This window comes from Jaculus jaculus, chromosome 3 (assembly GCF_020740685.1).
Source record: "Jaculus jaculus isolate mJacJac1 chromosome 3, mJacJac1.mat.Y.cur, whole genome shotgun sequence".
NCBI classification, from domain to species: Eukaryota; Metazoa; Chordata; class Mammalia; order Rodentia; family Dipodidae; genus Jaculus; species Jaculus jaculus.
The window spans coordinates 65,386,035-65,412,302 of NC_059104.1; the positions used below are offsets into that span (position 1 = coordinate 65,386,035).

The following is a 26,268-nucleotide window of genomic DNA, read 5'->3' on the forward strand; positions in this document are numbered from 1 at the left end:
TTGTTCAGTGCATTGTGGGAAGTCTCTCCATTTGAGTTTCTTATGTTTTCTCATGACTAGAATGAGGCTGCTGCAGAGGGGATATCTTGCTGTCAACCCACTGAGTCTGGAATTTCATGATGGTGTTGACTTCAATCTCACGTTTAAGGAGTATCTGTCACTGTAAAGTTGCTGTTCTCCTTGGCAATGTAGTACAGTCTGCCCTTGAAAGGGTTGGAAATCCTCTTACCTCAGCCTCCCCAGCACTGGGATTACAGACAAAGGTCACTATGTCTGGTTATTCATTCTCTTGTTATAAATATCTTGGTGAGATTGTTTGCAAATTTCCATTTCTTCTGGAACTTTGTGCCCACTATTTTAGTTCCATCCTTCTATATTGCCTGTTACATCTTCACTGTGTTTCTATTTCCCTTTTTGTTTTGATTTTTCCAGGTAGGGTCTCACTCTAGCCCAGTCTGACCTGGAATTCACTAAGGAGTCTCAGGGTGGCCTCGAACTCACGGCAATCCTACCTCTGCCTCCCGAGTGCTGGGATTAAAGGCGTGCTCCAGCATGCCTGGCTGTTCTGTTTTTTGGAGGTAGGATTTCGCTCTAGCCCAGGCTGACCTGGAATTCACTGTTTTCTCAGTGTGGCCTCAGTGATCGTCTTGCCCTCTGGTGTGCTGGGATTAAAGGCCGGCACTACCATGCCTGGAATCCCTCAGTTTTCTACATTTGTTGTTTGGAATTCTTCTGTATGGTAGATGGTTGACCCTTCTCCAGTTATTTAGCCAATCATTTTCTTATATTTGTATGAACTTGATTTTTTTTTTTTTGTTATATAGGCTCTAGTTCTTCAATGTTGGGTATGTTTTTTTTTCCAGTATTTGATAGTGTTACTGATGTGATACTGATATGAAATATATACTTTGGACTAGTGTTTCCAGAAATTTAGTTTTCTAACAGGAAAATTATTGAAACTATGTTACTGGATACTTTGAAAAAGTTACGCTGTCGCTTTCGACCTCAGCCTCAGGGACTTGCCGACGTGGAAATCACAGACCGCGCCCCCAGGACGCCGCTGCGATCCGACAGGAGGCAAGTCCCGCGCGCTCACGGAGGCCTCTGGGAGCCGGCTGACAGCCGAAAGCCTGAGCCACACGCAGCAATCAAGCTAGGGACGCTGAGGCGACTTCCGCCCGGGCACCTCTGCTTCCGCCGCGCCTGTCGCCTTCCAGCCGGCTACCTTCCAACCGGAAATACTTGCCCCGTTTAAAGCCACGTCGGTCCAGGCCCGGCCCCGCCCACGCCCCGGGAGGCGTTTCCGGGTCAGGGCGCTGCGGCCCGGCCCGGCGCGCGGCTGCGGAGCTGGACGCCCGTGCCCTCCCGGAAGTGGCCGGCTTCCCCTCGCCCCGGTCGGCTGCCGACGGCTGCTGCGCCGGGCCCAGGGCGGTGGCCATGGCCGAGGCCGCCTCGCTGCTGCCGCCGGAGGCCGCGGCGGAGCGCGACGCGCGGGAGAAGCTGTCCCTGTGGGATCGGAGGGCCGACTCGCTGGCGCCGCTGACAGACAGGCAGACGGACTCGGTGCTGGAGCTGAAGGCGGCCGTGGAGAACCTGCCGGTGCCCGCCGAGGTGAGGCGTGGGCAGACGGGCCGGCGGGACCGCCACCTCGCCGCTCCGCGCGCGCGCGCTCTCCGTCCGCTCCTCCGAGCCGCCGGGCCCGGCTGTCAGCTCGCCCTCCCGCGGCCCGGGCTCTGCTCCTGCCCAGGCAGGAATGCCAGGCGTGCGGGCCTCTCCTAGCCCTCCCCAGCCTGGCTCCGGGTATCCCTCGGGTCTGCCGAGGCCCGATCGCTGCCCGTGGTCTCCCAGGAGAGGCGCCGCACCGAGCGGCTTCGCTGCGGGCAGTGTCCGCTTAGTGCCCATGCCCACCTCCATGAGCAGGTAGCCCCCCAACCCCGGGGACTTGGGGACACCAAAACTTGCCCTGAGCGAGTTCCATTCATCGCTTAGTGACCTGTGATCAAAAGCAAAGCAATATAAATGAATTGTCTTTGACAATGGAACGGGTACATTATAAAGTACTGCTTGTTTCCGATTTTGGTGTCAACTCGTTTCATCCAGGTGGGGATGTGCATACGACTGTGTATTTCAGTCAAATTATATTTCAGTTATTATGAATGGTAGCTTTGTGACTTGTTAGATGTTTGGCAGATTTTTCTTTTCTAGTTTTGAGGCCCAGATTTAGGATTCTTTTGTTTGCAGTGATGGCAACTTTTGATGTTGAAAATATTCTTTTTTTCTTAAATAAATTTTCAGTTATGTCCCAATACAGATTAGGTTTAGAGTTTTCACTTTTGTTTGTTCTCACACTTAAGAGATAGGAATTGGAGGTCTCTGTTACCTTCACAGTGTATGCTTTACCATAAAAGTAGACGGTCTGCCTTGGATGTTGTGGGGGAAATAGGTCTGGAATAAATCAGGAAGACGTTGAAAAGTTCTTGTCGTGGCTGTTTTGTTAAAAAAATTTTTTTTTTTTTTCTTTTCGAGGTAGGGTCTCAGACCTGGAGTTCACTATGAAGTCTCAAGCTGGCCTCAAACTCACAGCGATCCTCCTACTCCCCCCCCCCCATGCTGGGATTAAAGGCGGGTGCCAGTACACCGGCTAAATTTTTTTTATTAAGTGGGAACTTTGTATGGACACATCACGTGTTGGTACCATTCCCCTCCTCCCCACCTCATTCCACTGAGGACCCTCCTCCTTGGGGTTACTGGTATTCACCCTGGGGTTATGGGTTCTGAGTTGTGAGCAGCAGTCAGTCATGGCAGGGAGGGAGTAATGTCTCTGGATACTCCTTCCCACCCTGTGGCTCTTGCAAACTTTGCACTCCCTCTTCTGCAAAGGTCTCTGAGCCTTCGTGGGAGTATTATAAGTCTACTGTAGTGTTAAGTCCTCAGCAACTTCTGGATTCTGCTTTTACACATTTTAAGTGTCCTCAGCGTCTATCACCATCAACCTGGTGCTGGTTATCAGGCTCATCTTCTGAGGAGCACTCTTGCTTAACTCACCATTCCCTCTGTGGTTTCACTGGAGCCTGGCTGATGTACAAGAGGTGGCTTATCTCATGATGGGGAGTCAGCTATCTTTTTCTTGTCATGTTGATAGATTTTTGTTCTCTGTTTTCATGGTCTTCTGTAAAATAAGAACATATTCTCCAACAGAGAGTGAGAACAGCATAGGTTAAAGGGGATAAGTCTACTTAAGTAAGAGAGATTTTGATGGGTGCAGACTCTCTTTTGGCTAAAGACTAGTGGGACCTTCTGACTGGAGATCATGTCCCTCATCTTTATAGGATTTTGACTTGGTTCCCAGTACTATCTGTGAGTTCCTTCCTACTCACTGAGCAAGTCTCTTAGCCAATCAGGGAGCCATTGGATATACACCTAGGCTGGGTGCCACTATTGCACAGGTGTGTACATCCTTGCCCAGGTGGTTGATTTTGTATAGCAAGCTTTCCTGCTTATACAGTGTTGGTGGCCATTTTCTCCCAGCAGCTCATGTAGCCCTTTCCAGCTAGCCATCAGAGGAACTGGCTTCCTTCCAAGTTCTAGCATGATCTCTCCGTGTTCTGTGTCTGCAACTTGTAGTGTATCCCCGGTAGGGTCTTAACTTTACCTCAGGTGAGTAATCAAGTGCTTTGACAGAAGTCTGTCTTGTTTTGGGGACCTTGTAGGTCTCGTGGACCAACAGCTCAATGTGGGATGTAACTAATTTCTGGCACTGGGGTACCAGTTGTTTCAGGGTTAGGTTTCATTCCATCCTTTCTAGGGCCCTTCTATCCAGATGATCCCCCCCAATACTCCTGTTGAGGGTGTGGCTATGTTTTTTATGCTTTGGATAATCCAGAGCCTTGTCCATGCTGGGGTCAGTGCTTTACTGCAGAGCTACATCTTCAGCTCCGAAGTTGTTTACTGAATGCATTTCCCAGCCTTTGTATACCCTATTGCTAAGGCAGGATGACTGGACTTCACACTACCCAGGGTGTGGGGCATAGTCTGCAAGTAAATTTATTTTTATTGCCATGTGTTATGAATTATTTAAGTTTTTATCCTTTTTGAAAATGGAGAGGGTTTGGAGTGAATTAAAGGAATCTTGTCATTTTTACCCCATTCTTCCATTTTTATTCAGTAACACCATTGGTTGCATGCAATCATTTAGCATGTAGCACATGCTTATGCTGAAGAAGGAATTCAAATATTTGGTGAGGGTTGACAGGTACATGCAGCGTCTGTTACTGGAGGGAAGCAGCCTGTTCATGAACACTAGATCTTTGTGCAGGATGTTCCTGTGGCTCTTCAGCTCTGCAGCCCTCACTTGCCTTTACTGAGGATTTTTTTTTTTTTTTTTTGTCTGATGGTATGATTTTAGAATTTGTTTTCATGTGTTACCACTCTTACAACATTGGTGTTGAAAAAGAATGCATCAATTTTAGTTTTTAAAAATATTTGAAGAAAGAGTATGAATATGAATATAGATATGGATGTACCAGGACTTCTTGCTGCAAATTCCAGATGAATAAGTTACTTTGTACATCTGGCTTAAACATGGGTTGAACCCAGGCCAGCAGGCTTTGCAAGTATGAGACTACTGAGTCTCCCCAGCTCCAATTTTCATTTTATATAACCAGTATATTTCCAAAGATTTTTCTGTAGTGTTTCATGTTTTCAGGAAGCACACTTCCTGAATATTGGAACTGGACAGATTAACAGAGTAGCTGGAGTTAAGCTGTCAGCAAATACCATAAAGCTCTTCTTTAGAAAGTAGCTTTCTCACCTATAACAAAAGCATTCCTTATGGACGTTTCTTATTGACAGTTTTCATATACGTATATAATATGTTTTGATCATAATCCCTTCTCACTATTTTCTTTTACCCTCCCCTCCCTACCACTGAATACTTTCTTTCCAACTAGACCCTCTTCTATTTTGATGTCTTTTTTTTTTTTTTTTTTTTTGGTCTTCCATCATTCGTCATGACATGTGGATGGGCCCAGTGTTGTGCAGATCTTGTGCAGGTCACAACAGCAGGTGAGACACCATGGAAGCCATCACTCCTTCATGTCCCAGAGGACATCATTCCAAAGTACTCCTCCTTACCCTTTTGATCTCACATTCTTTCTGCCACCTCTTCTGCAGTATTTCCTAAGCTTTGGAGGGTTTGCTAGGGATGTCTCATTTAGTATAGAGCACTCAACTGTCACTTCTGAGCACTTTGATGAGCTTTGAATTTCCCAAGTAGTCACCACCATTTGCAAAAAGAGCAGCACTAATCTATGGGCATAAGAAAATTAGTAGAGGACAATTTGTTGGGTATAACATATCTATTTAGCCTACCCTCTAGGGCCTACGACCTACCCAGCCATAGGCTTTTGACTAGATTTTTAGTATTGGGCATGAATTTCCTCCCTTCAGGTGGGCCTCAGATCCAGTCAGAGAGCAGTTGGTTACTCATGTAACAGACTTGCCATTATTACATCAGTGGGCACATTGTGCCAGGCTGGTCAGCAGTGTTGCTTGCAGGGTCTGCTGTGGTTGAGACTGTTGGTGACTTTTCTCCCCCAGCAGGCTGCTTAGCATAATCACAGTGGTAGCGGAGGAAGCTTCCAGATCACTTCCAGCTTGATTCCTCAGTGGAATTATAGTTGTTTTCAATGCATGTGTCTGTATATGTGTATGCATATTTGTATGTGAATGCAATTTTATGTGTGTATGGAGGCCAAAGTTCAACCTCAGGTATTGTCCGTTGCGAACATCTTGCACTTTTCTTGGAATAGGGTCTCACTGAACTGGAGTTTGCCAAGTAGGCTACACTGGCTGGCCCATGAGCTCCAAGGGGTCTGTTTGTTTCCTCTCCCCAGTGCTGGGACTGCAAGTGTGTGCCACCATGTCTGTTTTTTTTTTTTTTTTTTTTTTTAAGTATTTATTTGCAAGCAGAAAGGAGAGAGAGAGAACGAGAATGGAAGCCCCAGGGCCTCCTGCTAGTTCAAACTGCCAGATGCATGCACCACTCTGTACATCTGGTTTTATGTGGGTACTGGGGAATTAAACCCTGACCTTTAGGCTTTAAAGCCAGTATGTTAACTGCTGAGCTATCTCTCCAGCCCCCTGTTTTTTTTTTTTTTTTTTTTTTTTTCCCCAATATGGGTTCTTGGGATTAAACTCTGGTCCTTGTGCTTGCAAGGCAAGCACTTTATGTCCCCAGTGCAGTTGATTGTAATAGTTTGTTAGTGTTCCTTTATGTATGAGCTGTAAAGTAGCTTTTTAGCACTACCAGCCAGTTTTTTTACCATCTGGTTTTTGCCTGCTTCATTTGGAAGACAGTACCGTGTGAGTGAGTGGAGGTCTTGAGTCATCCCCTTAGAACTGAGTGAGAGGTCAGAAGAGGCAAGTTTATGACCGCCACACCTGCTTTTTTGAGGCAGGGTCCCACTGTAGCGTAGACTGATTTGTTACTCACTGCGTATCCCAGGCTGGTCTCGAGCTCATAGCCATTCTTTTACATCAGCCTCCCCAAGGTTGGGATTATAGCTGTGAACCCACACCTACTTTTGACTTGTTGCTGTATTATAGCTATTTTAAGAAAAGACAATGGGGCAAATGTACCTAGTGATGTAATTTTCTCTTATGCTATTAAGATGCAAGTTGTTTTTTTGCTTTAAAATATTGTTTCTTTGGGGGCTGGGGAAATGATTCAGTAAGTACAGCACTTGCCACACAAGCATTAGGACCTGACTTAGATCCCCAGACCTGTGTAAAGCACATGTGTATAGTTCCAGTGAATCTAAAGTGAGAAGTGATATAGAGACAGGAGAATTCCTGCAATCTTGTAGGTCATTTTGCCTGGTGTAAGCTGTGGTGAACAAGAGACCTTGTCTTAAACACAATAGAAGGCAAGAACTAATACTGAAGTCTTCTGTCCTCCATACATGCTGTGATATGTGCATATATATGCTCACCAATGTGTACATGTGCGCGCGCATGTGCGTGTGTGTATGAAATGTCTCTTTGAAGTGGTTGCATTGTAGGTCTTTCCAACTTAGTTTAGGATAAAATGATTTCTAGTTAATAAAAGTAAGAGAACATATTTCTGCTTCTGGTCTTTAAAATTCTTGAGACAAGAGTCTTATGTAGTCCAGGTTGGCTTCACACTTGCTAGGTAGCTGAGAATGACCCTGAATTCTTTTTTGAAAAAATTTTAGAATTTATTTGAGAGAGAAAAAGAAAGGGAGAGAAAGAGACGAGAAAGAGAATGGACATGCCAGGGCCTCCTTCCACTGCAAACAAACTCCACAGCCATGTGTCACTTTATGCATCTGACATTATGTGGGTACTGGGGAATTGAACTCAAACCATCAGGCTTTGCAAGCAAGTGCCTTTAACTGCCGAGTCATCTCCATCCTGACTCCAAATTCTTGTTTTCTTTTCTTCTTTGGTTTTTCGAAGTAGGGTTTTTACTTTAGTCCAGGCTGACTTGGAATTCACTATGTAGGCTCAGGGTGGCCTTGAATTCACAGCTAACTTCCTACCTCTGCCTCTTGAGTGCTGATTAAAGGTGTGTGCCACCACCACCACACCGTACCTCTTTTTCTTTTTCTTTCTTTCTTTCTTTTTTTTTTTTTTTTGAGGTAGGGCCTCACTCTAGTGCAGGCTGACCTGGAATTCACTAAGTAGTCTCAGGGTGGCCTTGAATTTACGCTGATCTTCCTACCTTTGCCTCCTGAGTGCTGGGATTAAAGGTATGCACCACCATGCTCTGCTTCTTTTTCTTTTTTAAATTTTATTTATTTGAGAGAGAGAAAGAAAGAGGCAGCTAGAGAGAGAATGGGCATGCTGGGACCTCTAGCCACTACAAATAAACTCCAGATGCATATGCCATCTGGTGTACCTGGCTTATGTGGGTTCCAGGGAATTGCATGTAGGTCCTTCAGCTTCTTACATTCTTTCTGCTATCTCTTCTGTCCCTGAGTTTTGGAGTGTGTGATAGAAATGTCTCATTTAGTGCTGAACATGATTCCTTCAGTTTTTAAAGTTCTTCATTCTGTTCTCAAAGTTCTTAGAAAGGATTTCTAAATTACAAACATTGCTATAGCCCCTGAGTAGAATTGGAAGGGCAGAGAAGAGAGGCACAGAAATGTAGCATTGCATCTCACTTAAATAGTCTATACTCTTAGACTTTCAAAATAATGAGCTTATTGTAGTTATAAGAATTATACATTTGTAAATTACATTTTCCTTTATACATTATTAGAGGTACAATTTAAAATTTGCATAATAAGTGAAAAAGACAAAGTGTATATACTACTGAATTTGAGTTAAGAAAGATATACTTAGCTGGGTATGGTGGCACATTCCTTTAATCCTGCCAGTTGGGACCTAGAGGTAGGAGGATTGCTGTGACTTCAAGGACACCCTGAGACTACAGAGAGAATCCCAGGTCAGATTGGGCTAGAGCAATACCTGGCCTCAAAGAAAAGAAAAAAAAAAAAAGATACACTTTTTTATTTTTTGGTTACTAAAAAGAGAGACATATAAGAATGTTTTTTCTTTGAGGGGAAAAATAATAACTTTTAGAAGGACTGCTCTCTATTACAGATGAATCTAGAGCTGGGAGAATTTTACTTTTCATCTGTAGTTTGTTATGTATTATAAGGTAGTGCCAGAATCATGCAGTATAAGTTTTTTAAACTCTAATAGAATATTATTGTATCACTTTTGAATTGAAAAAATTAAAACAATTTTAGATTCATGTGCAGTTATAAGAAACTCTATAAAGACAGTCCCTTTTATATTCTACCGAGTATATTTTTCCCCTCAGTGACATTTCCAAAATTATACTATAGCTATTACAACCAGAAAGTTTTTACAAAATCTATTTATTTATTTATTTGAGAGAGAGGGAGAGAATAAATATGTGTGTATGGATACATCAGTGTCTCTTGCTACTGAATCAAACTCCAGATGCATGCTTTACTTTGTGCATCTGGCTTTACGTGCATACTGGGGAATTGAAATCAGGCCAGTAGGCTTTGCAAGCAAACACATATGACTTCTGAGCTACTTCTCCAGCTCCTATAACCAGGATTTTGGTTTTAACATTGATATGAATTCTTTTTTTTTTTTTCCCCCTTTGGTTTTTTGAGGTAGGGTCTCACTCTACCCCAGGCTGACCTGGAATTCACTATGTTCATTATGTTAATCTCAGGGTGGCCTTGAACTCACGGCAATCCTCCTACCACTGCCTCCCGAGTGCTGGGATTAAAGGTGTGCGCCACCACACCTGGCATGAATTCTTTTTAAGGATAAATTTAGAATTTTCTTCTCAAAAAGAAAAGTCTTTCTCAAAAAATACTGAGTTTAAGATTAATGTAGGTCTAGTTGGTATTTGAAGATTGAAGTTTGTGAGTTCCACTGTATATCTTTGGTATATTTTATTTTATTTTATTTTATTTTTTGCTTGTTCTAGGGCTTGCAAAATTCTACTTCAGTTAGTCACAGTCTTCCTTTGGATAGTCTATCGATGAAATAAGAATTTTCCAGTAGTATGCTTCCTTTTCTTCATTTTTCTGTTTTGTACTGAGCATGGTGGCACACACCTTTAATCCCAGCACTCAGGAGGCAAAGGTAGGAGGATCAGCGTAAATTCAAGGCCACCCTGAGACTACTTAGTGAATTCCAGGTCTGAGAGGACCCTCTACTTTCAAGGTTGTCCTTCCTCTGATTTTCTGTCTCCTTCCTTTTGTTCTCCTCTTTCCTCCATGTCCAAATGTTGATATGCAAGTGTTGGAGGATATTGGTGACCACTGTGGGATCATGAATGCACCAGTCACTTCATGTTGGGAGGATATACCCCAATGTACACCTACTCACAGTTTGGTTTTTACATTTTTAAATTTTTTAAGTATATTTTATTTTTATTTATTTATTTGAGATAGATAGAGGCAGATAGAGAGTAAGCATGCCAGGTCTTCCAGCTACTGCAAACAAACTGCAGATGCATGCACCACCTTGTGCATTGGCTTATATTGGTCCTGGGGAATTGAACCTGATTCCTTTGGCTTTATAGGCAAGTGCCTTAACTGCTAAGCCATCTCTCCATCCCTTACATTCTCTTTGTCCTCTTTTCTGCAATGTTTTCTGAACCTTGGCGGGTATGGTAGAAGTTTTCTTTAGTGCCTCTTGTTTTCTGCTTTGATGAGTTTTGAGTCTCCTCAGTGTCTATCTCCATCTCCGTAAAGACAATTCTCTGGATAACAGTGAGAGCAGCACTCAAATTTTTTTTTGTGATTACTTCTGCATTGTTCCCTGAGTCCGGATGGGTGTGTTAGAGATGACTCATCCAGTGCAAAGCCCTGGGCCTTCTTTTCTTGCTGTCATGTTGATGAGTTGTGGGTCTCCCCAGTAGTTGCTGTCATCCTAGATCTGAGGCCTGAGTGGAGCTGCATGAGAGGCCTTTCATACTTTGGGTTCATCCATTTTATGTCATATTAAATTATGAACCCACAATACATTGCTACTAGTTTTATTTTTTACATTTCTGAGTGATTAAAAGGGTGTCACATTTACTTCATTTTAGCCATTTCCAGTCTCTCCCTCCGTCCCTTTCCTTGTTCCTTTTCTCTCTCTCTCCCTCCCTCGTGTGTGTGTGTGTGTGTGTGTGTGTGTGTGTGTGTGTGTGTATACACAGTTTTCTGTTTGTCGTTGTAGTCCATTTGTCTGAAGAACTTCTTTAACATTTCTTATATTCCAGCTCTGTTGAATTTTCTCCCCTCCCTTTCTCTTCCCTCTTCCTCTCCTTTCTCCTCTACTCCTCTTCTCTCCCCTTCATTTCCCTCTTCTCTTCTATCTCACTCTCTTACATTTTTGAAACAAGATCTTGCTCTTTAGCCCAGGAAACCCTCAACCTTGCGGGAATCCTGCCTCAGCTAAATTGCTGAGATTACAGATAATGAGCTACTATGCTTAGCTCAACTTTTGTTTAACCTGTCCTCCTGGCCCCTTCATTAAAAAAGTATTCTCATGGCCTGAGCAGATGGCCCAGCGGACTCAGGTTTGATTCCCTGCTATGCACAAAAAGTCATGTTTTCTGTGTGCAGTTCATTTGCAGTGGAGTACCCATAAAGTAATAAAAAGTTAAAAAAAAAAAAAGTATTCTCACTAGGTGTAGAATGCCAGGTTGACTCCTCCTCTTCCTGCCCTTGGATACTTTATATGGTGTTATTGCCTTGTCTTATAGCTTGTATATAACTTCTGATGAAGTCTGCTATTCTTATCCTTGCTTGTACTTATTTATATATTACATGTCTGTTTTTACAAATGGTGGTTCACACTTTAAATCTCAGTACTTAGGAGGCTAAGGCAGGAGGATTGTTGTAAGTTCTAGTCCAGTCTAGGTTATAGAATGAGGCCAGGACTCATTTACTCCCCCTTATTATTATTATTATTTTTTAATTGTAGAGAGAGCAAGAGTGAGAGAGATAATGAATGAATGGACATGCCAGGGCTTCTAGCCATTGCAAACAAACTCCAGACATATGTGCCACCTTGTACATCTGGCTTATGTGGGTCTTGGGGATTTGAACCTGGGTCTTTCGGCTTTGCTGGCCAGCATCTTAACCACAAAGCCATGTATCTAGCCCTTAAAAGATATTGTTATTTATTTGAAAGAAATGTACAGACAGAGTGAGTGAGTATGGGTGTCCCAGGTGTCCTTTTCTCCCACCCTCCCTTCGTTTCTCTCTCTCTTTCTCTCTTTCTACTTATTTGCAAGAAGAGAGAGAGAGGGAAAGAGAGAAAGAAAATGGGCCTTTAATCCCCGCATGCTGGAGGTAGAGATAGGAAGGAGGATTGCCATGAGTTTGAGGCCACCCTGAGACTACATAGTGAATTCCACGTCAGCCTGGACTAGAGTGAGACCCTACCTCAAAAAACAAAACAACAACAATAACAACAAAAAGTCCAAAGTCCAAGGTCTCTTGTAAAACTTAAGGCAATCCATTTAACTGTGAGCTCCTGTAAAACAAAATTTAAAAAGTTACACAGTTTCTTTTTTCTCAATTTTTATTAACATCTTCCATGATTATAAAAAAAATTCCATTGTAATACCCTCCCTCCCCCCACTTTCCCCTTTGAAATTCCGTTTTCCATTATATCCCCTCCCCACCTCAATCAGTCTCTTTTTTTTTATTTTGATGTCATCATCTTTTCCTCCTCTTATGATGGTCTTGTGTTAGTAGTGTCAGGCACTATGAGGTCATGGATATCCAGGCCATTTTATGTCTGGAGGGAGCACGTCCCTTCCTTTGGCTCTTACATTCTTTCCGCCTCCTCTTCTGCATTAGACCCTGAGCCTTGGAAGGTGTAATCGAGATATGACTCAGTACTCCAGTCACTTCTTTCCAGCACCATGATACCTTCTGAATCATTCCAAGGTGACTGTCATCTGAAAAGAGAAACTTCTCTAAGCAAAAGTGAGAGTAACGTTAATATAAGGGTATGAACATTAAGAGAAGTGCTTACTGGGCAGTTTGATGAGCATAGAATATACATTTAGCCAGACAGCAGCATATGTTACACCCCTAGGGCTTATGGCTATCCCTGTTGTAGGTTTTCAGTATCAGGGATGTATTCCTTCCCATGGAGTGGACCTCCAGTCAAATTAGAGGGCAGTTACTTTCCCCCATAATCCATTGTGTGCTTTTGAGGCAAAATCTGATACAATACTTCCCTAGGTTGCTTGTGCATGCAGGATACCCAGCAGGTTGCCCCCCTCCCCACCAACTCTTCTTGTTAAGCATGCATTGCTACACTCTGGATCTTTCAGTGGCCTAGTGGGTGTCGTCTTGCTTTTCAGGTACCTTTTCTATTGTCCCAATGCAGTATTTCCTTTCTCTTTAATGGTGTTAATTTCTATTACAGTTACAGTCATTTTGTTCCCACCTACCCTGTCCTCAACTCTGAGTTCAAGCTCTTTTGCTCGCCAAATTGCATATTTCTTTTCATACCTTTAACTGACTTCATGCTCCTTTCCTCATCAAACTGTACATTTTCCCCCTCTCTGCTTTTTCTCATTGTAAATCTGGGTAAACTCAGTGAACAGTAATTATACCCAGTCTGAATGTTATGGCATATTGAAATTTGTTCCACCAAACAACTTAGGCCATTATTTTTGTAGTTAGCCTTACTCAGATTTTCATGACACTAGGAAAATATATTTAGGTTCTAGGGCTTTTCTAGCTTACGTTTTCAAATTCTTCCACATTCCTCCTGAAAACCAGTTCCAAAGGCCTACAAACCTCAGTCATGTATAGCAGCAATCCCACTTCTGGTACCAGTTTTCTATAGTAGTTACTTCTCATCACTGTGATCAAATACATGGCAAGAAGCAACTTGAGGGAGGGGGGCTTATCTTGGCACTTGGTTTTAAGGGAATATAGTCCATTATGGCAAGAAAGTCATGCTGGTGGGTGATTCTGTGGTGATGGAACTGTGCAGCAACTGTTTGCACATACCTCAACAGAGCAGGAAGCAGAGAGAAAACAGGAACCTGGGCAGAGCTACTAACTAGGAAGCCTGCCTTTCAGAGATCACTTATTCCATTTAGGCCCCACCTCCCAAATATTCCACAGTCTCTCCAAACAACACCACTCACTAGGGACCAAGTATTTAAACACATGAGCCTGTGGGAAGGTTTTATATACAAACTGTAACAGTGATGTTTTGTCTGTAGTGGGTAATGGGCCAGTACAGAGTTTTCTTACCATTCATCCTGTACCCTCAGTTATGCCTGTGTCTCAGAGGTTGTCTGTCTCTGCTTTTGTTCCCTCCCTCACTGCTGGCACCTTGTGGCCTGGTAGTGATCGTGGGAGTTTTCTGTCATCCAGGTTCAGCCTCAGTCTTAGGCCTTTGTCCCTGGGTCTTGGAAGTGGACCTGTCTCATTGAGTTTGTCTCTCCCCTCGCTTCCAGAGACCTCTTATAGTCTGGCCACTGAGTGGCATTTGTCTGTTGTCCAAGGTTGAGATTTTCCTTTTCTTTTCCCTAGTTGTAGTGGAGCATTGTGCTCTAGGACTGACAGAATTTGCTGCTGCTTACCCCCTTCATGTCCTAAGGCTTTTGTTTCACTGAGAAGGATCTAGGTGGGGCTTTGTACCCGGGTTTCCTACACAGTAGCAGCCACTTCTCTCTTGGTCTGTCCATCTTGTTTACATTCTCAGGAGTATCCAGAGATGTGTGAGTGAGTGTGAACTCTCCTTAGATCAGTGGATTCCAAGTACTGGTACTCACTGTCCCTTAACAGGTTTGTGAAGAATTATTCTGCTTATTCACTTACATGTGCTTGTCATTCTTTTTCTCCCTCTGATCTTCCACACCCAGTCAATATTTGTAGCCTGACTCTCCCAGAATGTGTCCACCTGCCTGCAATTTTTGTTGTTCATTTTTATTTATTTATTTGAGAGTGACAGAGAGAGAGAGAGAGAGAGAGAGAGAGAGAAGGAGAGAGAGAGAGAGAGAGAGAGAGGCAGGTAGAAAGAGATAGAGGAGAGTGGGTGCACCAGGGCCTCCAGCCACTGCAAACGAACTCCAGACGCGTGTGCCACCTTGTGCATCTGGCTAACGTGGGTCCTGGGGAATCGAGCCTCGAACAGGGGTCCTTAGGCTTCACAGGCAAGCGCTTAACCGCTAAGCCATCTCTCCAGCCCTGCCTGCAATATTAATTTGCAAAGTTATTGTGCAACCTCAGCTTTGGTGAATTTAAGGGTAATTATACTTTTGTAGATTATGTGGCTCTTTTTACTTTATTAGCATATAAGCACCATGCTTTTCAGTTTCTTCAGCAAAGCCTACCTCCCATGAGTTTACTGGTATGTTTTCAAACCTGAGCCTGATGCATTACTCGTTTCCCTTTGGATATTACCCAATAGTGCTAATAGAATTGCATGCTTGAATTTCTTACAGAACTAAATTTAACTACTAATACAACATTGTTAAGATGTTTCAGTTGCTGTTCTGTTCCCAAGAAGCATTGTAGATTTGATAAATTTATTCTGTTGTTGCTAATAATTAGGAATAAAAAAGAATACTGCTAGTAGCTCACATTTGTTGAGTATTAGTTACTTTTGGGTTTTGTTTTGGTTTCAGTGTAGGGGCTCACTTTATCCCAGGCTGATCTGGAACTCACTCTGTAGTCCCAGGGTGGCCTCAAACTCACAGTGATCCTCCTATCTTTGCTCTCTTGAGAGCTGAGATTAAAAGTGTGTGCCACCACGCTCAGCTGAATATTCGTTACTTTTCTCATTGCTCTGGTCAAGTACTTGACCAAAGCAGTTTAAAGGAAGAAGGGTTTATTTTGCTTTGCATCATGCCGGGCATGGCAGCAGGAGATGGCTGGTCACCTCGCATTCACAGCTAGGAAGCAAAGAGTGATGAATGCTGGTGCTTAGCTTACTTTCTTCTTTTCATTCTGTCCATGAACCGAGCCCAGGCAGTGGTATTGCCCTTAGTTAGAGTGAGTCTTCCCATCCCAATTGACCTAGTCTAGAAACTCCCTCAGAGGGCATGTGAGATTCATTTTTATGGTGAGTCTTTCCTGTCATGTTAACAAGATCACAAGTATCGACTGTGTAACATGACTTAAGCTAAAGTGTTTTACTTGCAGCATTCTCTTTAGTAGGTTACATCCCTCTCTAATTAGTGGTAATTGGGGCAGTTCCACAGGGCAGGGATGCTATCTCAGTGCAGCTCTCTGTCCTTCAGAGTCCTAGTGGACACTCATAGTTGCTGGTGACACTTTAGACTCCAGATAGATTTTCACCAGGTTTGAGAAACTTAATTCTTGCTGGGCCAAGTCCTTTTATTCTCAGGGATTGTGTTACTTTTCTGGAAGTGTCACATGAAGAGTGATGTCCTAGTAAAACGTGTTTACATACATTTAGTTCCCTTCTGATTCATTTGTGGGGAGAAAGCAGGTCACTCTCCTCTAGCATTCCAAGAGGCCAGCATTTTCTTCGCTGCTTCCACAGTAATGTTTGATACAGATATTGTATCTGTATCTGGTAAGAGAGGAAATTGAGGATTAGAAGCATTAAGTAATTTGCCTAATGGCACACAGTTTATAAGTAAGATCAGGCTTCAAATCAGACTGCACTGTAGGGTGCTTTATCATGTCACAAGTACAGCCCCGTTTGAACACATATGTAAAACAAACAAACCTTGTATTAAAGGATCTTATTTCTAAACTACTCGTAGTACATTTTGCACATACCTTATTTGAGCTTTAAAGAGAAAATATATTTTTTTAATTTTAATTTTAATTTCATTCTTTTTTCACAATTTTTATTAACATTTTCCATAATTATAAAAAATATCCCATGATAATACCCTCTCTCCTCCCCCCACACTTTCCCCTTTGTAATTCCATTTTCCATCATATTACCTCCCCATCTCAATCATTGTACTTACATATATACAATACCAACCTATTAAGTATCCTCCTCCCTTCCTTTCTCTTCCCTTTATATATCCTTTTTAACTTACTGGCCTCTGCTACTAAGTATTTTCCTTCTCACACAGAGGCCCAAACATCTGTAGCTAGGATCCACATATAAGGGAGAACATGTGGCGCTTGGCTTTCTGGGCCTGGATTACCTCATTTAGTATAATCCTTTCCAGATCCACCCATTTTTCTGCAAATTTCATAACTTCATTTTTCTTTACTGCTGAGTAGAACTCCATTGTATAAATGTGCCACATCTTCATTATCTACTCATCAGTTGAGGGACATCTAGGCTGGTTCCATTTCCCAGCTATTATAAATTGAGCAGCAATAAACATGGTTGAGCACATACTTCTAAGGAAATGAGATTAATCCTTAAGATATATGCCTAGGAGTGCTATAGTTGGGTCATATGGTAGATCAATCTTTACCAGTTTTAGGAACCTCCACACTGATTTCCACAATGGCTGGACCAGATTGCATTCCCACCAGCAGTGTAGAAGGGTTCCTCTTTTTCCACATCCCCGCCAACATTTATGATCTTTGTTTTCATGATGGTAGCCAATCTGACAGGAGTGAGATGGAATCTCAATGTAGTTTTAATCTGCATATCCCTGATAACTAGTGATGCAGAACATTTTTTTTAGATGCTTATATACCATTTGTATTTCTTCCTTTGAGAACTCTATTTAGCTCCATAGCCCATTTTTTGATTTGCTTGTTTATTAATTCCTTATTATTTAACTTTTTGAGTTCTTTGTATATCCTAGATATTAATCCTCTATCAGATATATAGCTGGCGAAGATTTATTCCCATTCTGTAGGATGCCTCTTTGCTTTTTTTCACTGTGTCGTTTGCAGTGCAAAATCTTTGTAATTTTATGAGGTCCTAGTGATTAATTTGTGGTTTTATTGCCTGAACAATTGGGGTTGTATTCAGAAAGTCTTTGCCAAGACCAGTATGTTGTAGGGTTTCCCCCTGCTTTTTCCTCTAGCAGTTTCAGAGTTTCCGGTCTGATGTTAAGGTCTTTAATCCATTTGGACTTAATTCTTGTGCATGGAGAGAGAGAAGAATCTATTTCATCCTTCTACAGATATATATCCAGTTTTCCCAACACCACTTGCTGAAGAGTCTGTCTTTTCTCCAATGAGTATTTTTGGCATTTTTATCGAATATCAGGTGGCTATAGCTACTTGGACTTACATCTGGGTCCTCTATTCTGTTCCACTGATCTACATGTCTGTTTTTGTGCCAGTACCATGCTGTTTTTGTTGCTATGGCTCTGTAGTATAGGTTAAAATCAGGTATGGTGATACCACCAGCCTTATTTTTGTTGCTCAGTAATATTTTAGATATTCGAGGTTTTTTGTGATTCTAAATGAATTTTTGGATTGTTTTTTCTATTTCCATGAAGAAGGCCTTTGGAATTTTGATAGGGATTGCATTAAATGTGTAGATTGCTTTTGGTAAGATTGCCATTTTCACAATATTGATTCTTCCCATCTAGGAACAAGGATGTTTCTCCACTTTCTAGTGTCTTTTGCAATTTCTCACTTGAGTGTTTTAAAATTCTCATTGTAGAGATTCTTTACTTCCTTGGTTAGGTTTATTCCAAGGTACTTTATTTATTTATTTTGATGCAATTGTGAATGGGAGTGATTCTCTGATTTCATCCTCTGTGTGTTTGTTAGCATATATGAAGGCTACTGATTTCTGTGTATTTATTTTGTATCCTTCTATATGGCTGTAGGATTTTATCAGCACTAACAGTTTGCTAGTAGAGTCTTTAGGGTCCTTTATGTGTAGAATCATGTCATCTGCAAGTAATGATAACTTGATCTCTTTCTTTCCAATTTGTATCCCTTTCATGTGTGTCTCTTACTTTATTGCTATGGCTAAGACTTCCAAAACGATATTAAATAAAAGTGGGGACAGTGGACACCCTTGTCTTGTTCCTGATTTTAGTGGAAAAGCTTCCAGTTTTTCCCCATTTAGTAATATGCTGGCTGTAGGCTTGTCATAAATAGCTTTTATTATATTGAGATATGTTCCTTCTATTCCCAGTCTCTGTAGGACTTTTATCATGAAGGGAAGTTGGATTTTGTCAAATGCTTTCTCTGCGTCTAATGAGATAGTCATGTGATTTTTGTCCTTCAACCCATTTATATAATGTATTACATTTATAGATTTGCATATATTGAATCATCCCTGCACCTCTGGGATAAAAGCCTACTTGGTCAGGGTGAATGATCTTTTTGATATATTCTTGTATTCTGTTTGCCAATATTTTGTTGAGAATTTTTGCACCTATATTCATGAGGGTGATGCTGGCTTCATAGAAGGAGTTTGGTAGAATTCCTTTAAAGAGAAAATCTTTAGAAGGAATGTCTGTATTTAGAAAAATAGGAAACAATTTCCTAAGACCTTGAATGATGTTTTATATAGGGGAATAATTTTTTTGGGGGGGGCGGGTTTGAGGTAGGGTATCTCTGTGGTCCAGACTGACCTGGAACTAACTATGTCATCTCAGGGTGGCCTTGAACTCATGGAGATCCACCTACCTCTGCCTCCCGAGTGCTGGTATTAAAGGTGTGCGCCACCACCACGCTTGGCTTTATATAGGGGAATGTTAAGCCATGAATTAAAAGCAGAACCTATATAGTTGATCCCTTTTCTTTCCCCTCAACTGTTACTTGTTTGTCTTAGGTATAAAAGCAGCTTATCTATAGTAAATGAATACTGTTACTGCCTTTAGTAGTGAAGAACTCAAAAGCCCTACTGGCGTAATGGTGTCAGAATGAGGTGCTGTCTCTGGGACTGTTCTGAAACTGATAGGAAACTTTGGGATTCTTCTCATTCTTTGTCTGTTGTTAAATTTTCAGAATTTGTCAGCAAGGGAGTATAGGTGAGGTGTGCCAGTAGGTGGAAATGGCAGGAGGAGGCAAGTTGGTTATTGCTCAAGGTGATTTGTTAATCCTGTTTGTTGGTGAGGTTTTTGTGTTAGATCTTGGGGACAACAAGTTCCTTTCAACAGTATGCAGTTTCCCTTTATCTGTGATAGTTCATAGGGTTTAAGAGAAAACACTGTGTGGTTTTGCACAGATTCACCACCATTGTTAGATACCTTACTGCTTGCTGATGGAATACTGTTATCATATTTATATCTTGAGAGTGGCAGCATTTAACATGGAGAGGGCCTAGCAAAAAATGTTAGTATTAAATGGCATTAACTAACCTCAGATGATTTAATGGAAATGTTCTCTCTACTTTCAAAATAACTGAGATAGAAACCCAACTGAGTAAATTTAAGAGAATTTTCAAGTTACTTTAGTATCTTTTGGCTCTTTTTCCCAGCTCCCAATTGAAGACTTATGCAGCTTATCATCCCAGTCACTGCCCATTGAGCTGACTTCAGTAGTTCCTGAATCTACAGAAGACATTCTCTTGAAGGGCTTCTCTTCCTTAGGAATGGAAGAAGAAAGAATCGAGACTGCACAGCAGGTAAATGGCAGCATCTTTTTAAGGACATGAGATTATTTTAGATATCTCAAGATAGGTTGATTAAGAAGAGGATTAGAGGATTGAGCATTTGACATTGTGTTACCTTATTTAATTCTCATAAAAATCCTATGAGGTAGGTGGGTGTATAATCATAAATACAGCATGTAGCATGCACACAACACATGCTTAGTAAATGATAGCAAGGTACACAACAAGCCTACTTTAAATCTTCCTGGAGCAGTCTTCATTTTGTGTTAGTTGAGGCTACTTATTTATTTATTTAAGAGAGAGAGACAGAGACAGAGTGAGAATGGGTACACTAGGGCCTCTAGCCACTGCATACTTTGTGCATCTGGCTGTACATGGGTACTGGGGAATTTGAGTCCTTAGGCCTTGCAGGCCTGCACCTTAGCCGCTGAGCCATCTCTCCAGCCCTACTTATCAAGTATTTTAAATGACTCGGTTGCCCAGTTATACTGGAAATATAGATGAACATGATATTCCAAGTTTAGATGATGATAGATTGGTATATTTATCAAGATTTTAAATTTATTCACTTTGGGTGGACTTCCTTTGATATGTGTATATGTTCACCTGGCCTAACAGCACATAAGTACACATGTACATTATATGTGTGTGTGTGTGTGTGTGTGTGTGTGTATGTATATATATATATACATACGCACATATATATACATATACATACATACACACATATATATACACACACACATACACATATATACACACACATACATACAAACATACATACATACATATGTACACTCCTCTCTGTTGCTAGGTAATTCCTTTTTAAAATTTTAAATGTTCTCTTTAGATGAAAGTTTGTAAATATTTTTCAGTAATTTAGCATGTGCCCTCTTAGGTATTTGTTTATTGCTAATTACAAACCTAAATATGTAACAGTTTCTATAGCTGTTTCCTGGTTTTTCTCTTTCTCACATGTTAAGAAAGTAAGAGCTACTTGAGGCAGAAGGATAGCCAGCTTGGGTTACATAGTGAGATCCTGTCTCAAAAACAACTAAAGCTGAGGCATTTTCCAATTAAGACATAAAGTAGATGGGCTGAATTCGTCACTCTGAGTTTAGAGTGGCAGTGATGCAAAGCCGTTGAGAACTCTGGCCTGGAGCTGGACTGAGATGTATCTGAAAGCCAGCTCATTGTTTACTGCAGCACTTCTTTTCCCTCTGCCTTCCAAGTGCTGGTATTAAAGGCATTTGCCACCATTCCTACTTGTAGGATTTTTATGAGAATTAAATAAGGTGATACATGTAAATCTAGTGTGTATCAAGCATACAATAAATACTCAGTAAGTAATAGCCAGGGTATATAATGAGCCTACATACCATTGGCATTGAATCTTACTTGAGAATTGTAGAAGGTAATCTGTTACTGTGTCTGTGAACTTCATTGGATTGTTTGAAACAAAATCATATTTTTCTTCTATATTACTTTATTATAATTATTTTTTAGGTTGGGATGCAAAGGAATGAATTTCATTATGGCATTTTCATACATATATGTATGTCACTGTACTTTGTTCTTCTTTCTCCTTCATTTTCTTTCCCCTGTCTTTCTCTCCCCTGCTGATCATATTCTTTCTCTCTCCAAATAGTCTTCCATTCTGAAAACAAAATTTCTATATTAAATCTATATCTGCATATCTCTTTTTAAAAGTTTATTATTATTGGGTTAAAATATATTGGGTTAAAATTGATATGTAATGAGATATACTCATTTTGAGTGTCAACTGAATTAGTTTTGCCAAATGTATATAGGGATGTAACTTACTCCCTTCCTTTTCTCCCCTCCCCTCTTCTCCCCCCCTCCCCTTCTTTCCCCTTTCTTTCCTCTTTCCCCCTTTTCCTCCTTCCCTCCCTCTCTTGCTTGCTTGCTCAACTCCTTCCCTCCCTCCCTCCCATCTTTTATTTTTGAGACAGGATCATGTAGTACTCTTTAAACCTTCCACCTGAACTTTCAAGTGTTTGGATTATAACTATGCACCACCACACTTGACCCCATCTGGGTTTTTATTTTTCTGTTTTTTATTTTTGCTTGTGTGTGGTGTGTGCACATGTATGTGCCCTTGCGGTGCCCCATAACTCACCTATGGTAGGGGTTACTGGCTGGTGACCAGAGTGGGTCCCTCTCCATCACTTTTCTGCCTGGTCTTTTCTTTTTTTAATTTTTTTGTGTATTTTTATTTATTTATTTGAGAGCGACAGAGAGAGAGAGAGAGAGAGGGAGAGGGAGAGGGAGGCACACAGATAGATAGAGAATGGGAGTGTGCCAGGGCCTCCAGCCACTGCAAATGAATTCCAGATGCTTGTGACCCCTTGTGCATCTGGCTTACTTGGGACCTGGGGAATTGAGCCTCGAACCAGGGTCCTTAGGCTTCACAGGCAAACACTTAACTGCTAAGCCATCTTTCCAGCCCTTTTTTTTTAAATTTAAAAAATTATTTTATGAGAGAGAGAGAGGATATTACTGAACGAATTTGGTCACACCAAGGCCTCCAGCCTCTGCAAACAAACTCTAGGCACATGCACTACTTTGTGCATCTGGCTTATGTGGGTCCTGAGGAATTGAATCTAGGTCCTTTGGCTTTGCAGACATGTGCCTTAACTGCTAAGCCATCTCTCCAGCCCTAATCTTGTTTTGTAAAGCAGAGTCTCCCTTTATTGATTCTGTAGCTTGCAGGGCTCTGAAGATTCTTGGGCCTGTGTTCATTGGTGGGACAAGGATTATAGGTGTGCATGACCACACCCAGCTGATTTACGTGGGATCTGAAGATTTGAATGTGGGCAGTTTCAGGCCTCCTGAGGCCCAAATGTTTGCACCTAACCATTGATCCATCTCTATAGTGCCCCATCTGTTTGTGTGTGTGTGTGTGTGTGTGTGTGTGTGTGTGTGTGTGTGTGTGTTTTTCCTTTTTGGGTTCTTCAAGGTAGGGTCTTACCCAGGCTGACCTGGATGTGAACTCATGGCAATCCTCCTACTTCTGCCTCCTGGTTGCTGGGATTAAAGGTGTGTGCCACCACACCTGGCTCCTATCTGTGTTTTAAATTTTTTTGTTGTTACTTTTATTTATTTATTTGAGAGCAACAGACAGAGAAAGAGAAAGAGGCAGAGAGAGAGAAAAAATGGGCATGCCAGGGCCTCCAGCTGCTACAAACGAACTCCAGACGCATGTGCCACTCTGTGCATCTGGCTTACATGGGTCCTAGGGAATAGAGCCTCGAACCGGGGTCCTCAGGCTTCACAGGCAAGCGCCTAACTGCTAAGCAATCTCTCCAGTCCCCTTCTATCTGTTTTTAAATAATACTTTCCATGATAGTCATAGCAGGCCAGATTCAGCTTAAGGTTTATGATGCCAGCCTATATTCTTCACCTTAAATGTGTTTTTTAAGTTTTTATTTGTGAGGCTGGAGATGTGGTCCAGTTGGTAGAGTACTTGCTTAGCATGCATGAAGCCTTATGTTTTTTTGTTTTGTTTTCGAGGTAGGGTCTCACTCTAGCCCAGGCTGACCTGGAATTCACTATGGAGTCCCAGGATGGCCTCAAACACTCCGTGATCCTCCTACCTCTGCCTCCCAGTGCTGGAATTAAAGGTGTGCGCCACCACACCCGGCTAAGCCTTAAATTTTATTCATGGTACTGCTCTGGTCTGATAGAGGAAGAAGGATCCAGTCTCAGAGTCAATCTCAGCAACATAGCAAGTTTGAGGCCATTATAAGGAACATGTCTCAAAAAAGTATACATAAATATGTATATATTCTCACAGTACTTATTAGATAATATCAATGTTGATAATTACCCATAGCTCTATGCTAGTTATTTAAATTTGGCAAATTAGAAATGACACTAGCCTCTTAAATTTTTTAAAAAAATTTTTATTGACAATTTATATACTTACAGGCAATAAAGCATGATATTTCCCTCCCCTTCCCCATTTTCCCCTTTACAGCTCCATTCTCCATCATATCCCCTCCTACTTTCCATTAGTCTCTCTTTTATTAAAAATATTTTTTTACTGTATGTTCAATACTTGTGACTTTTGACTAGAGATTCCCAGTGTTTTTCATATTCTTTGATCTTCTTAGTATAGAGATACTATAATATAATAAACTTAAAGCTAGTTGAGTCCTAAGGAGTTGGATTTATTAGATCATGTCTTTTTGACTTACTGCTTAGCATGCCATTAGTTTTCATTGATCTTTTTTGGTTTAGCTGACAAGATAATGCTCTCTATTTTTCTAGTTTTTCTCATGGTTTGCAAAACTGCAGACTCAGATGGATCAGGATGAAGGAACTAAATATAGGTATGTGTAGCTCCTTTATATGTTGGGTAACTTTTAGATCACAGGTATCTCAAGCATTTCATGTTTTATGTCTTTAACTGTATTAAGTTGCAAAGAAAATTCTTTTTCTCTCTCTCTCTGTCTTTTTTTTTTTTTTTTTTTGAGGAAGGGTTTCACTCTAGCCCAAGCTAACCTGGAATTCACTATGTAGTCTCAGGATAGCCTTTAACTTAAGGCAATCCTCCTACCTCTGCCACCCAAGCACTGGGATTAAAGGCATGTGCCACCACCCAGCCTGGGACTGTTTGTATTTATTTATTTGATAGAAAGAGTGGGGGGGGGGAGGGGGGGAGGGAGGGGGGGAGGGAGAGAGGGAGGGAGGGAGGGAGGGAGGGAGGGAGGGAGGGAGAGAAAGGGTGTACCAAGGCCTCCAGCTGCTACAAACAAACTCCAGATGCATATACTACCTTGTGTCTTGCTTACATGGGTCTGAGGAATCAAACTTGAGTTCTTTGGCTTTGCAAGCAAGTGCCTTAACCACTAAGCCATCTTTTCAGCCCAAGAGAACTCTTAACAGCTACATTTTACTTAAGAATAGTCAGAGAGAGGTTTTGGATCATAATAACTGGTAGTAGAAGTTATGTGATTTAAAAAAAAAAACAACTAACATAGGCCGGGTGTGTTGGCACATGCCAATCCCAGCACTCAGGAAGCAGGTAGAAGGATCACTTTGAATTCGAGGCTAGTCTGGGACTACAGAGTGAATTCCAGGTCAGCTGGGCTAGAGTGAGACTCTACCTCAAAAACAAAACAAAACAAAACAAAACAAAATAAAACAAAAACTAAAACAAAAACAAAAACAAACAAACAAAAAACTAAGAACTCCAGAGAAGACTTGGATCATGTAAAGTTTTGTAAGAACTATCCATGAAATATAGGGGTGGCCACCTAGATGGGTGTGACTTTGGTAATGTGTATTGATAGCATGGGAAGAATGTTGGTGTACAGTTTCTAACTGATTTCAGGATGGTGGATTCTGCATTCACATTCAGCTAACATTTATGGGTGACCATGATTGCCAGGTGGTGTGTTAGGCTCTTTAATGTACTGTCCCATATAATACCCATAGCAATTCTGCAAGGGCCCACTTTACCAGTGGGCAAACCGAGAACACTAAGTAACTGCTTGATGTCATTTGGGTTCAGGCAGAGCTGGGGTCTGAACCAATATCCTCTTTTTCCAAATCCAGTATTTTTTTCTGTATCACATTGTTTCTCAAGGCGGCAGTGATCTGAAGGGGAGACCTTATTTGTTACCTGAGGAAGTATTGGCATCCCTGTCATTCAATGTTCAGCCAGTGATTTATTGCCTTGCATGGAAAAAGCCAGATTATGGCTTTAAGTGACTGGCTTTTATAAATATTGAGGTAGTTTACAAGGTAGTTTTTGTTATATCTCTGAATAGTATACAGTTCAGTGAGTAGGTCAGATTTCCTCTTGAAAATCAAGCATTTTTGAAAAAAAATTGAGACTGTTGTTTTTGTTTTTTTTAGGGGAAAATAGTATTGCCAATCCCCTCTTGGTTGTGTTTTCTAGACAGATGAGGGGTTACTTGTCTGGGTTTCAGGAGCAGTGTGATGCTATATTGAATGATGTCAACAACGCTCTTCAGCATCTGGAATCATTGCAGAAACAATATCTTTTTGTGTCCAATAAGACAGGCACTCTGCATGAAGCCTGTGAACAGCTCCTAAAGGAACAGGTAATTGTGAATAGGTGAAAGGATCAGTGGTTATATTTAATTTCCTTAGTTTGTCTAAGTAAACTTTGGGCATTATCATGTATGAGGCCTTGTGCTAAGCATGCAGATTGCTGTAGTGACCAGGGACAAAGGCAAATGTCCCTATGTTTTGATTTGC

General features: G+C 41.5%; 1 protein-coding gene across 2 annotated transcripts in view; it reads left to right on the forward strand.

Annotated features, from left to right (window-relative positions):
- The first annotated feature begins 1,437 nt into the window (after nt 1-1,437).
- The window catches only part of Cog3 (component of oligomeric golgi complex 3), a 73,592-nt gene continuing 48,761 nt past the window's right edge, over nt 1,438-26,268 (forward strand). The window contains exons 1-4 of one of the 2 annotated variants that reach the window (XM_004665865.2): nt 1,438-1,611; nt 19,882-20,028; nt 24,310-24,371; nt 25,946-26,111. In XM_004665865.2, coding sequence (XP_004665922.1) covers nt 1,438-1,611; nt 19,882-20,028; nt 24,310-24,371; nt 25,946-26,111 — 549 coding nt within the window. Of the gene's footprint in view, nt 1,612-19,881; nt 20,029-24,309; nt 24,372-25,902; nt 26,112-26,268 lie in introns of those variants that run through there. The other variant, XM_045145425.1, reaches the window with a different exon arrangement.